Source organism: Musa acuminata, chromosome BXJ1-5 (genome assembly GCF_036884655.1).
Source record: "Musa acuminata AAA Group cultivar baxijiao chromosome BXJ1-5, Cavendish_Baxijiao_AAA, whole genome shotgun sequence".
In the NCBI taxonomy this organism is placed as follows: Eukaryota; Viridiplantae; Streptophyta; class Magnoliopsida; order Zingiberales; family Musaceae; genus Musa; species Musa acuminata.
In genome coordinates this window covers 37,533,783-37,547,337 of record NC_088331.1, presented here as the reverse complement: position 1 = coordinate 37,547,337, position 13,555 = coordinate 37,533,783, and the positions used below count along the sequence as shown (strand labels likewise).

The window sequence follows — 13,555 nt, the reverse complement described above, 5'->3', positions numbered from 1 at the left end:
AACACAATACACGCAGTTTAAAACCAATCATTCGCACGAACAACCTGGCTCTGATACCACTGTTGGGAAATCATTGGGGGCGACATCATATGCGCAACGGAAGATCAAGAAAACAAAAATCCCCGATTCCCAAAAAGATGTTCGTCGTCGTGCGAAGATTGGTGCGCAAAAATCCGTAAAACACAAAACTGCGTATAGAGATTGTGTTACCTAGGGAGATCGTATATCCCTGTTTCCTTGCAGATCCTTAGGAGAGGGTGAAGGAGGTCAAGCGTCCTCCTCTCTAGCGGTGATCCACATAGTAGGGTTGCGACGACGCTCCTTAAAACTTCAGGCCTACTCTGAGGTGGAGAGGGAGAGGAGAATAGGAAAGGCAAGCAAAGACTCTAGCCTATGAGGCTGTGAATCCCTCCTATTTATAGAGATCCCGTGTCAAACCCTAATGGGTCCTTCCCTAGTGGGTATTGGATCTGCATCCAATAAGACAAGGGCTCCGTCGGATATCTCATATCCGAACCTCTACTCATCGCAATGCCTACCATATGTGTGTGACCCTCTAGGCCCAATATCGAGCTGGTCGTGAGTCATACCTGTCAGAACTCCTTCTAACTCAGTGAATTATTATCTCTGTAATAATTCTCTCGACTCATCGACTACGGACGTACTAGGCCACTACGCCGTAGTCCCCAGACGATACAGGGGAATCCAATCCATTGGACTTGTCTGTCCTCAGTTACCATGTACCTATAGTCCCTCATCCATCTAATATCCCAGAGACCGTATATCGAGCATGGTGTTGTCAGACCCATACGATTTCTACTCGAGTCTCGCTCTAATCGGATTCTCCCGGAGAACTCTTTCTCTCTCAACCCGAATGACCCTGGCCAGGGATTTGTCTGAGCAAGAACACATGAGATATTCCTCTCATGACGCCGAGAGTGGATGATCCTCTGTCGACACTCAATAGCCCTCGTAAGGTCGACTACCACTCCCAATGACCAGCTGTACTAGATCTGGGGACAGTCAAACCTATAAGTATGGTATCAAAGAGTGGAGCACTCATACAGGACATCCTTGGTGTCTCAAGTCTAAGGACCAGATACACCACTAGGACTACGGAATCGCTGTCTGACAATAAGGCATCATCAACCATCCAGCATTCCGTAAGCGGATCAATCAGTGAACTCATTCTCCAATGAGCACCTGTACTGTATCCCTAGTGTCCCTACACAAGCAGCTATGAGACCAGCTGCATCCATCATATGGACGGGTATACAGCACACCAGTCTATCCGGTTATCACGATGTCCCTCTCGAGTAACCTATGACCGGGATTATTTAGGATATGTGTTTAAAGGTGAATCGATCTCATTATCGTGATCTCATCACGATCCGATTCCCATTGCACAAATCCAAGGACATCACAATATATATATGCATTTATGCAATAGTTATAAAGTGATATACGCCAAAATATAATAAGCAAAAAGATTCTGTATCAAGTCACACGTGCCATCACTCACGTGATTGGCTTGCTGGGCACCTATGACTAGCACTAAGGAGATTGTATATCCATGAATTTTTGTATATCTATGGGAGAGGATGAAGGAGGTCAAGTGCTCTCCTCTCTAGCGATGATCCACATGGCAAGGGCTACAAAGACGCTCCTCAAATCGATGTTCAAAACTCCTCGTTGCACGCACCATGTAATCAAGAAGAGGTCGGCGCTTCTTGTTGTCCACACGCTCCAAACAAGGGTTGCTGGCTGAGAAGGAGAGGGGGAGAGGAGAATAAGAGGTGGCAGCCAAAAAGCCTAACCTATGGCCCTTTGGTTCCCTCCTATTTATAAAGGTCCCCTATCAACTTAACCTTAATAGATCATACCCTATTGGGTATTGGATCTCCATCTAATTACCCAAGTATCTTAGATTAGTGGGTCTCTACCCAATAATCTCTTATTAACTCTTATTGGATTTTATCTATGGCATCCAATAATTTATGGGCTTAATGGATATCCAATAAGATAGGGGTTCCGATGGATATCTCATATTCGAACCTCTACTCGTCATAACACCTACCATATGTATATGACCCTCTAGACTCAATATTGAGCTAACCATGAGTCATGTCTATCAAAACTCCTTCTGACTCAATGAATTATTATCTTTATAATAATTCACTCGAATCATCGACTATTGACGTACTATGCCACTACGCTGCAGTCTCAAACGATACAAGGGAATCCAATCATTTGGACCTATCAATCCTTAGTTACCATGTACTTATAGTCCCTCATCTATCTAATATCCCAAAGATTATATACAAGGCATGGTGTTGTCAGGCTCATATGATTTCTCCTCGAGTCTCGCTCTAATCATATTCTCCCGGATAACTCTTTCTCTCTCAATCCGAATAACCTTAGCTAAGGATTTTGTCTGAGCAAGAACACATGGGATATTCCTCTCATGATACCGAGAGTGAATGATCCTCTATCGATACTCAATAGCCCTCGTAAGGTTTGTTGTCACTCCCGATGACTAGTTGTACTAGATCTGGAACTTCCAATCATATAAGTCTAGTATCAAAGAGCTAAGTACTCATACAGGACATCTATGGTATCTCAAGTCTAAGGACCAAGTATACCACTGAGACGACGCAATCACTATTTGACAATAAGGTATCTTCAACCATCCAGCATTCCATGAGCAGATCGATCAGTGAACTCATTATCCAATGAGCACCTACACTATAGCCCTAGTGTCCCCACATGAGCAACTATGAGACTAGTCGCCTCCATCATATGGAGGGATATACAGTACATTAGTCTGTCCAATTGTCTTGATATCTATCTTGAGTAACCTATGACCAGGATTATTTAGGGTATGTGTTTAAAGGTGAATCGATCTCATTATCGTGATCTTATCACGATCCGATTCTCACTACACAAATCCATAGACATCATAATATATTTATGCAACAAGCAATATAATATGAGAAATTATCATAATAATAATAAGCAAAAAGAGTGCATATCATGTCACACGTGCAATCACTCACGTGATTGACTTGTAGGGCACCTATGACTAGCAGGTGGTATTGTCAGTACACTGCACTACAGGCGGTGGTACCGCCAGTATCCCAAAATCCTGGAGATTTAAATTTTGGTTCCATTTTTTGAAGCTAGTTGGGGTCTATAAATACTATAATTATTCATGCTTGGGTAAGCAAGAAATAGAGTAGAAAGGGAAAAAAAATCCTTGAGAAAAAAGTGTTGTAATCTCTTTTAAAGTTTAGAGTCTCTTCCTCCTATAGTTAGAAGTTTTCTAAGAGAAGAGTGAGGTCTTGTGTAAAAGAGATGTGTCAAGATTCTATTTTGAGCTTGTGAAAAAGAGAAAGTTGTAAAGAGGGTAGCTGATCTCTGCTCGTTGAAAAAAGATCGTTGGTAAACGACGGTGGCATCGATAGAAGAGGAATCGGAAGTGGACATAGGTCACGACGACCGAACCACTATAAATTCGGTGTACATTTTTATTCTGCTTTTCATTATAAATTTAATTATCTGGTATTCCCACTTACATTTTAAGTTAAATATATTTTTGACATAGGTTTGATCGAACAAAATTTTAGTAAACGCACTAATTCATCCTCCTCTATCAGTGTCGTTTTCGATCATAAACCCATCAACATGGCTTTATCTGTTGGGAGTACTATAAAAAATAAATGAAATAAGAGTCTTCTTGATTCAAACTTTAGCTGTGTCTTTAGTGTGTAGTAGGTGACTAGTTTGCTTAAAGATCAACCTGATTTCCTCGAAGCTTTTTCCTTCTTGTAGAGCATTCACAAGTTCAGTTCAGTTTTCTCCATGATTGATCTCATCTGTTCGAAGGATTCATGGATGACCTTAAAGATGGGTTCTATTCTAGGCGATTAATTTTTTTATATTTTCCGGTGGCCTTACTTGTTAAAAGTTTTAATGCTTTTTCATGATCGACGTTGTTGTTCTTGGAAATTTTTCGAACAAAAACATTCACAAGTTATTGGGAATGATACTTAAAATTGTATCATGTTGGACTCATTTTTGTATAATGAAGATCACGTAATTCTTTATATTTATTATGCGATGATATCTTGAGTTTTATTGCATATTCACAAGCAGGAGCTTTTTTTTTTTTTTCACCCGAGATAGTTTCAAGGCTTTTTAGGAATCATAATACGGTGATTTCTCCTTTGTTTCTTCCTCTTCCAATTTTTTTTTCTTTTTTTGGCTTTTTGTAATGCATCGTAATTGAAAGAAATATTTTGAAATATTAGTAGAATATTTGTTTAGTATTTATTCTTCATCGTTATGATTGATTGAATATTGCTCCTATCAATAACACCGATTTTTCTAATATTGAAACGTATCAATATTATCTGAGATATTTGAATTTTGAAAAGGATATTTGATCTTTTTTTTACTACAAAAATTCAACAGAAGATATGTTGTTGTGATTCTTATCCTCTTCCTACCATACTCTTTGACTATATTATAAAATATTTTATGATTTTATTGACGTATTGTTCATTTTATGAAAAGAATTTTATCAGAATTAAGTTAAAATAGAGATGAACTGATTTGGGTTTAAATAAAAATAAAAAATAAAAAAATAAAAACCAAATGAAACCCAACAAAAATCCCAAGAACTAGAAACAACCATAACAGCCTTTCTCCCCAAGAAACACTCTCCTTTGTCCTCTCCTTCGCACCCTCATCCCTTGCGCCCGAAGCAAGCATTTCCCTCCCTCTCATCTATCAAATCAGGTGAATCGATGGTGTGGATCCAGCAAGAGAAGGAATCGGACGGCATATCGAGTACCACGCAGGAGTCGTTGTTGTTCTCGTGCAGGAACGTGTTGCTGTAGCATTGCCACGTCGCCCTCCCCCTTATCCACCACGAATCCCCTCACCGCCCTCTCTTACCATAAAGCCCCCACGGCCGACACTGCACCATCCCGTATCGTGCTTCGCAGCAGCGGCAATGGGGAAGACGGCGAAGGAGATGACGGTGGTGAAGGGGGTTGACCTGGAGCGGTACATGGGGCGGTGGTACGAGATCGCCTCCATCCCCTCCCGCTTCCAGCCGCGGGACGGGGCCAACACGCGCGCCACCTACACGCTGCGCTCGGACGGCACCGTCCATGTCCTCAACGAGACCTGGAGCGGCGGCCGGCGCGGATCAATCGAGGGCACCGCCTACAGGGCCGACCCCGCCAGCGACGATGCCAAGCTCAAGGTCAAGTTCTACGTGCCCCCCTTCTTCCCCATCTTCCCCGTCGTCGGCGACTACTGGGTGCTCTACCTCGACGACGACTATCAGTACGCCCTCATCGGCCAGCCTTCCCGCACTTACCTCTGGGTACGCAGTTTTCTCTCCTCCTCATCTTCTTCTTCCCACATTCTCGAATTCCATGGATTGATTAGGGTTCTTTGTGGGTTTTTCCTCACCATGAACAAAAATCCCTTCTTTTTACTTGCTGATGGTTGGAAATGGGATTTCATGACGGAGACATGTTCGATTACTGGTATTATCATCTGAGACTTGACAAATTGGTCCTCTCCTCCTCATCTTCTTCTTCTCACATTCTCGAATCCTATGGATTTATTAGGGTTTTTTTGTGGGTTTTTGTCACCATGAACAAAACTCTCTCCTTTTTACTTGCTGATAGTTGGAAATTGGATTTCATGACGGAGACCTGTTCGATTACTAGTATTATCATCTGAGACTTGACAAATCAGTCCTCTCTTCCTCGTCTTCTTCTCCCCACATTCTCGAATACCATGGATTGATTAGGGTTCTTTGTGGGTTTTCGCTCACCATGAACAAAACTCTCTCCTTTTTTACTTTGTTGATGGTTAGAAATGGGATTTCTTGACGGAGACCTGTTCGATTACTAGTATTGGTAGAATGTAGCTATGATGTTGGTGTATTTGGGGGAAATTTAGTTCTGGGCCTTAAAAATGCTAGTTTTGGACCTGTCCCTATCAAAACATCTCGTATGATCTTATGAGAGATTCAGGTATCTTTATCAAAACAGATCAGAGAGACGATATACCAACCGCTCGATTGTGTGGTTTGGTACTGTTGACCTCTCTCTTGCCGTCGAGAGAGATCCACCGGTCAAATGATGAACAACCAGTATCAGCTAAGCTAAGTCTCCGTGAGTCTCATGTAAAAGACATTACAAGATGTAAACATAATAACATGGCTTAGATATGGACAGTAGTGTTGTGAAGCAAAAACACAGTAACTACCTACGGATGGTTCAAACCTGGAAGATGTGAACACAAGATTTTTTTATTATTATTATTTTAATTTGTTATTATTATCATGTAACTTAAATGCATAAACAGATGCGTGTGTTATTATTGTTATCATCACTTATATTGTAGTATTGTTAAACCAAATGTTGTCTATATGAATCCGTGTCATCACTTCCTATTTGAAATTGTGTTTGGGATGGTATCACAGATACTGTGCAGGCAAACACACATGGATGAGGAGGTATACAACATGCTGTTAGAGAAGGCTAAGGAAGAAGGTTATGATGTGCAGAAACTGCACAAAACACCTCAAGCAGATCCTCCTCCAGAAGAGGAGTCAGCTCCTGAGGACAAGAAAGGCATCTGGTGGATCAAATCCCTGCTTGGCAAATGAATCAAGCCATTTCTTTGAATAAAATGGCAATAGGTGGTCTGGTCCATATGTTGTTGCATGTCATCAGTTTTTTGTTTCAATGTGTGCCATAATAGTGTCATCATGTATGTTCAAAAAAAATTGCTTTTGGTTTCTTGGGTGTGATATATTTCACTTGTATATTTTTTTTATATGATTATGATGTACAAATTCAGCACAACAGATGGGATCATGTGAAATATATATATATATATATATATATATATATATATATAATGTTCTAAAACACATCAAACTCTGATTTCATAAAACAAAACATAAGTCAAAACAATAAAGTAGATGCTGGGGGAATTAAAACGAATAGTCAACTTTGCATAAATCAGGAAACATCAAGAGGCTAAGACAAAATAAATTACCTTTTAAATTCGATCAAAACAATTCGGCAGAATTTTGGTGTATTAGCACACAATTCCTTCGGATCCAGACAATTGTTCCTGGCTAGAGCTCAAGCTGCAACTTGATACCACGTTTCGCTAATGGAAACAGAAGGCGAAAAATAGCCTGGCAATAAAAAAGGGTTGATTTTCAGAACACCTTTTTGACTAAAAGTTCGCGTGAGCCAATCCCTGCCCTGGAAAGTCAATACACAATAAAAAAAAATTTGGAATTATAAATTTGTGACATACTAATTTATACCGCCAAACCAGATAGTTTCGTCTGTTAATGTCCCAAAATGATGAAATAGTAAACTTGAAAGAATTGGCTGACATAAAGATAAAGAGTAAAGGCCTTTGTATCTGATCTTTGAGTAGATCGAATATCTTTCCAAGATGTAGTTAAGATGGCTGATGGTAAGAACCATTTACCAATCAGATCAGCAAACTTGTATCTGATTTTTGGCAGCATCTCTTATGCCACTTCTACTAAAATTGTTAATTTATATCTCTCAGCAAGATCAAAGATGAAAAATGCACTGCTTAAGTCTCTTGAAAGAATAAACATCACAAGTGGCCCGCATCCATCCTCAGCAGATGTAGCTGTCTCAACTAATTTAGAAAAAGAAATACAGGACGAGATGTAATTTCCAGCAACCCCACAGAAGAGTGTCACCAATCGTAACATAAACTCAGTTGGCTTCGGTGACCTTGAAAGCAACTGAAATAAGAACCTCTTGATAATCAGAGAACTGTGACTTGTCTGAAAGAAAAATCTTCAAGCTACTGTTGGACATGGAGATACACAAATTTATATGAAGCTGATATTAACACTGTGATACTCAAAAGAGGAAAGTTCTAAGTGTTGGGCGGGAGAGGCCACCAGGGCTTTCACTTATCAGAGATCTCGTTGGCATTCATAAGAGGCCATAATTGTTTCCTGGTTTGCCACAGATCATTTAAACTAGAAGAACCATAACTATCAGATCTATCATTCTGCTTTTTCCAACTAATCAGCAAAAAGGAGTTTATAGCACATCATAAACAACAGTAACAAATACAAAGATTTTGTCAAGAACGTAAGCATAAAGCAGCCAAGTATGTGCTTGTAATAACCCCACACGGATGAGCAATCCTATAATCCCACTCATTTGTATGGTCCAGTTCAAATACACTTGTGCAGCAGCCAATATGAAACCACTTACTAATACAACAAACGGTCTGAATAGTTATATTGATTTTTTTTTTCTAAAAACACAGAGATATGCTAATAGGATTAAGCTTAATCACATTTATTTGCACAATTAATGGAACATCAGAACAAGAAACATTTATGTGGAAGGGAAATTTACAAAATCACAATTTCACAAAAGAATAGCAATTGGAGTGCCCAAAAGAGCATTATTTAGAGACTAATTATGACACGACAAGAAGCTGTAATTTAGTAAAAGTGATTGTTCAATTTTGAAACAAAAAAGGTGAAAACATCTAAAATCCGACCAAAGTACAAAAACTGTGAGAAGCAAAATTTAGTAAAATCAAACAGTGATCACCAAATAAAGAAGAAAGGTGAAATTAATCATGCAGTGGATAATATTGCTGATGAGAACTAGTAATTTCATTAAAAAAAAAAACAACCATGCTAAAATAAGGAGAGCTACCAAAGGAAGGCTCAGATCGGACTTCAACACATCAGTGGAGAGACATATACATCCTCCTCCTAGAATGTCCTCACCATGCCTCTATTAACAAAAGGCGGTTGCGGTTGCCTGCAGAGAAGCAGGCCGTCCAAGCTGCCATGCCTTTGTTTCATATAAACAAATGCAACAGAGAAGCCATTCAGAGGCAGGATTGTTTCTTCCATCTATATGATATTAATGAACCCCCACATTCCACTGTGAGGGCCAATCATCACAGCCTCTAAATACACAAGATAAAAAGAATCATCGGCTTCCTCGACAGCCTCATACTTAAACTAATGAGATGAATGAGTGGTATCTTCCCTGCCACTTCTGCCTTACCAGCCTCAATACCAAGGGATTGCAGAGACAGCACTAAGAGAGGCTCAGATTTTCTTCAATCGATCAGATATAGAGAAACCTTCCTTACTTTGTCCCCTCCCTGTCTCTCTTAAGAAAAGCTGCAGCCCTTGCCTAAGTAGCAGGCCCTCTGAGCTACCATGCCATCTTAAAGATTAACCAAAAAGAGGAGCCAATAGTGGTTGTTTCTTACAAAATCTGATATACAAATATGGCCTCACATTCAGATAAATCATCATAGCCTCCGTATAGAAGAGGACACCTGGAAGGGTCCATTCACTTTGTATGGCAGATGGACATTCAATGTTAAATGGGAAACTTGAAAGATTCCGATAATAAACTAAATCAGAGCATATAAACCCAAAAGGATAACTGACCACTTTCAAGGAGTGATTCAGTCACCCACAAAGGAACACAAAAGTGGCACCTGGTTAGCATAAAAGATTGCAATGACAATTGCTTTTTTCACCCACAAAAGAAGTCCAGGGAAGAAAATACATATGGTCGTAATTGTCAATCACGTCAATCTCATACATAACATAACAGCAGAGTTCCCCTTTATTTTTTTTAAAACTGACCAGGATTTCCTTTTGGAGTTTTCTTGTATTGATGTCTAAAGCAATTTTCTATGGCAATTTTCAGCCGGACGCAAACATTAGGTTTGTCAAGGAGATGCATAAGAGGATGTTTCTGGAGAAATCATTGGGATGTAATACATTATTCCATCCATCGCTGGTCTCATTGGCCATGCTCACATTCATTCTTTTATGCACACAAACAATCCTCATAAATTTGTCATAGTTTTAGTGAACTACTCACTAAATGCAAACTTCACTGCTCGAACTTATTATTTTGGCAAATCAATTGTACAGATTTTCAAACATAAAGAAGGAAAGCAAAAGCCATGAACAGGTAAATAAACATATAGCAACATTAAAATTCAGCTACAATACAAAAAAAATCTAAAATACATGCAATAAAAGAACAGAATATAGAAAATCAAAATGCAATCACCATACAGAAAAGCAAGATGGAATTTATTAAATTGTAAACAATTTAGCTCTACAAACTGGAAATTTTATCTAAACATGAATCATCTTAAATAAAGAAAGATATCATATAAGGGCTCAGATCTGCCTTCAATCAATCAGGGATAGAAAAGTCACATCCATCCTTTTGGAATCTACTTACTGTGCCTCAACGTAGAAGATAAAGAATAGCAGCAACAGTTGCCCGGGAAAAACCAGGCCACCTAGCTACATGCCATAATTGTAAAAATAAATGCCATGAAAGAGACAATAAGATGAAGGCTCCTTCCTTCCAACTTGACAGATATTTATAATGAGAATGCCTTCTACACCCACAAGACAAGCTCAAAAGAAACCTAGATGGTTTAACCGCCAATATCATCAATGGTTTACTGATCATGAATGGTGCCAATGTCATTGATTTTTGCCTTATTCTGCTTTCTAGGGTGATTTTTTGGAATTTCATTCATGGGTGACTAAAGCAATGCACACATAAAAACCTCACAATTGACCGTCACACCTTTTTCACACGCATGCATAAGAGTAAATATAGATGGACGGTAGTATCTGATAATTGGTGGGAGAATTGAGTTTGTAGAAAATAGAGAGCATGCTAGCTCGAAATAAGAAAGGCAATTTACATAAAGCCTAAATAAACCCTTATGAAATGAAAAAACAACCCCTTCGTGGGGAAATTGCATGAATGTATGCCTCACTTCACTAGAAGAGATATGGCAATTGATACAAAAAAGCAGTTATCTTAAAAGGATACAAGCAAAACCTTTTATAAGAAAATTGTGTTGATGAGCACCTGACCTTTCCGACAACTGCTCCTAGATACCATTAAACTTATATTAGTCAACTGACTTGTCAATTGCTCAGATACAAAGGTAAGTTAAAAAGTAATGGCCAGTTGACAAACAAGAAAAAAACCTATCAATCTTTCTGAAAGGACAAAAAAGTGATTCCTTTTTTGTGAAATTCTGAACCTCAAAAGATCCTGGAATACAAACAATTAAAAAAAACAAAAAATGACCAATCAGAATCTCAATTCACCACAGATTAAGAATATGAGACGAAGATGAAAAATGACACATCTAAATTATTTCACTACTTATAAACTTGAGAAAAAAAATACAAACATGAACAGAAGGATTGGTCTCTATTAATAGCAAGAGATACCATAAGGAGAATCTCAGATCCGCCAGCACTATAACAAGGAGAGACCAGAATTCCTTCCTTTTTTTACCTCCTCTAAACATGTCTCTCTTTGAGGAATGGTGGCAGCACTTGCATGTGGAGAAGCATAATATACAAGATATCATGCCACCATTTGAAGGGCACAGTGGTGAAATCTGGAGATTGCCACGTGGGATTTCAAAACCTGAAACTTACAGGCTTTGAAATCTGAGAATGGAAATTCTGTATTCGACCCCCTTCACAGGAAGGTAATGACGTGAGGTGAGTTGATCACCGCAATTCTTTTAATGTATACAAAACATTGATACGAAGGTGTTGGCCAACTTAGAATGTAAAGACTTTATCTGTTTATATTGAAAGGTCCTGGAATCATATCATGTCTTCACCACTTTCCGTTTACACCAAAAAAGGAAAAATATTTGAGAGAATTGGTCTTAGAAGTATAAGTTTGAAATATTAATAGGCAATTGACATAAACGAGCCACCCAAAAAATATTGGTGAGAATCGAATGCCCCGAAAACCTAAAGGTTCCTCCGGAAAGTTCGTCGACGGATGGTGAGGATCAAGCCGAAAAGCGTAGTCGATGGATTTTTCAGATCCAAGAAAATTTATTTCGCTCGCACGTCAAGGCGGAAAAAAAAAAAGGGCAAATTAAATCTCAATCACCGACCGCTACATACGAAACTTCTTTTCCGAACTAAGGCAATCAATCATCCTGCTTAGAAATTTCAGGAAACAACGCACAAGCATGAACGAACAGATTCATTTCTTGGAAGAGAGATACCAGAGGAAGAGGCTCCAAGCCGCCTCAAACGAAGATCACAAATTCCACGCAAAGGGTCCCTATCAAATCATTCTTTAATTTGTCGATGTCCTCCTTACTAGCGCCTCTCCGAAAGAGAATGGCGGCAGCGGTTGCCTTCAGAGAAGCAGGCCATCCGAGCTACCACGCCATCCCGATGGAGGGTGCCACGCAGAGGAAACATAAAGAGTAACCCCATTGATCGGGAAAAGAGAAATCAAATCCTCCTCCCCTATGCAGCGGCGGCTGCCTTCTTACGAACCCTAATATTCTTAGTTAGAAGACGATCGATCGTCCCCAAGAAGCGGTGGCAGATCAGGGAGGAAGGACGGGAACAGAGGACGCGGAGAGCCATCGTGACCTAACCGACCCAATCGCATATCCTTGCACTTTATATAGCACTTTCTTTTTCTTTTTATTTTTGTTTTTTGTCTGGTCCGAGACCCTTTAAACGAATGGGGTTCGCTCGCACGCTCTCTCTCAAGTAAACTAGTTTTATTTTTCTACTCCGAATAGATACCCAAAGGATTACCTGCCTACACGGTCCATGCTCAGTGGGATCAGCAAGTGGAGTCCACTGCGATCTCTCGTGCTCATTGGTGTTATTTTCCGTGGGTTCTTTTTGTTTCTTTGTGTAACTCGTCGATCAGACCCGTTAGTTTACCCATATTGTTCACAAGCGATAAAGAATATTTCATAAACAGCGATAGAAATCATCTAAACTACGTCTCAATCAAGTTTTGTAAATATAAATAATGTTTTGTCATCCTATTCATCAATTTTTTAAAATCCTTAAAAAGTAGTATGAACCAAAATATTTCATGTATTCGGTTCCAAATAATTAGGATTGTATTATTATTATTTATTTTTTTATTTTTATTATTATTATTTTATTTTTATTTATTTTATTATTTATTATTATTATTATTATTATTATCATTATTATTATTATTATTATTATAAATAAAAAAAATTAAAAATGAGTCTAAGAAATCTATTAAGTTCATTGTATTATCGTTTAAAATAACAAAGCTTTTACGTTGATAATTAATGTCTTGTGATATCTTAGCCTTTGAAAGCCTTAAGTAGATTTTAATTTATAATATATATATATATATATATATAAAGGGATGAAGATAGAAATTTTGTATAAAAATTTGAAACTTGAATGGACATTAGATAAGACTGAGAAATAAGAAAATATTAAAAAATTTAATTTATCGAGGATATTTTAGATCCAACTAAGGACTTTTCTATATCGTCTAAATCATCGTTAATGAGAGTCAAATATACAAAAATAGGTCAAGGATATTCTTAAAAAATATTCCTCCGACGAATAAATCAGTTTTAAATTTAAATTACTATAATTAGTTATAAG

The 13,555-nt window shown here is 38.5% G+C and overlaps 1 protein-coding gene and 1 long non-coding RNA gene across 2 annotated transcripts; one reads left to right on the top strand and one right to left on the bottom strand.

The window, feature by feature from the left end:
* The first annotated feature begins 4,986 nt into the window (after positions 1-4,986).
* On the top strand, positions 4,987-6,893 carry LOC135674168 (temperature-induced lipocalin-1-like). The gene is made up of 2 exons (XM_065183724.1): positions 4,987-5,395; positions 6,509-6,893. Exons 1-2 carry the CDS (start codon positions 5,018-5,020, stop codon positions 6,692-6,694), a joined length of 564 nt encoding a protein of 187 aa, XP_065039796.1. The 5' UTR covers positions 4,987-5,017; the 3' UTR covers positions 6,695-6,893.
* Positions 6,894-7,448: 555 nt separating this feature from the next.
* On the bottom strand, positions 7,449-12,744 carry LOC135674169 (uncharacterized). The gene is made up of 2 exons (XR_010513537.1): positions 12,160-12,744; positions 7,449-11,174 (listed from the first exon to the last, which is right to left on the bottom strand). It is a non-coding gene; the product is annotated as an uncharacterized LOC135674169 (long non-coding RNA).
* Between the last annotated feature and the right edge of the window lie 811 nt (positions 12,745-13,555).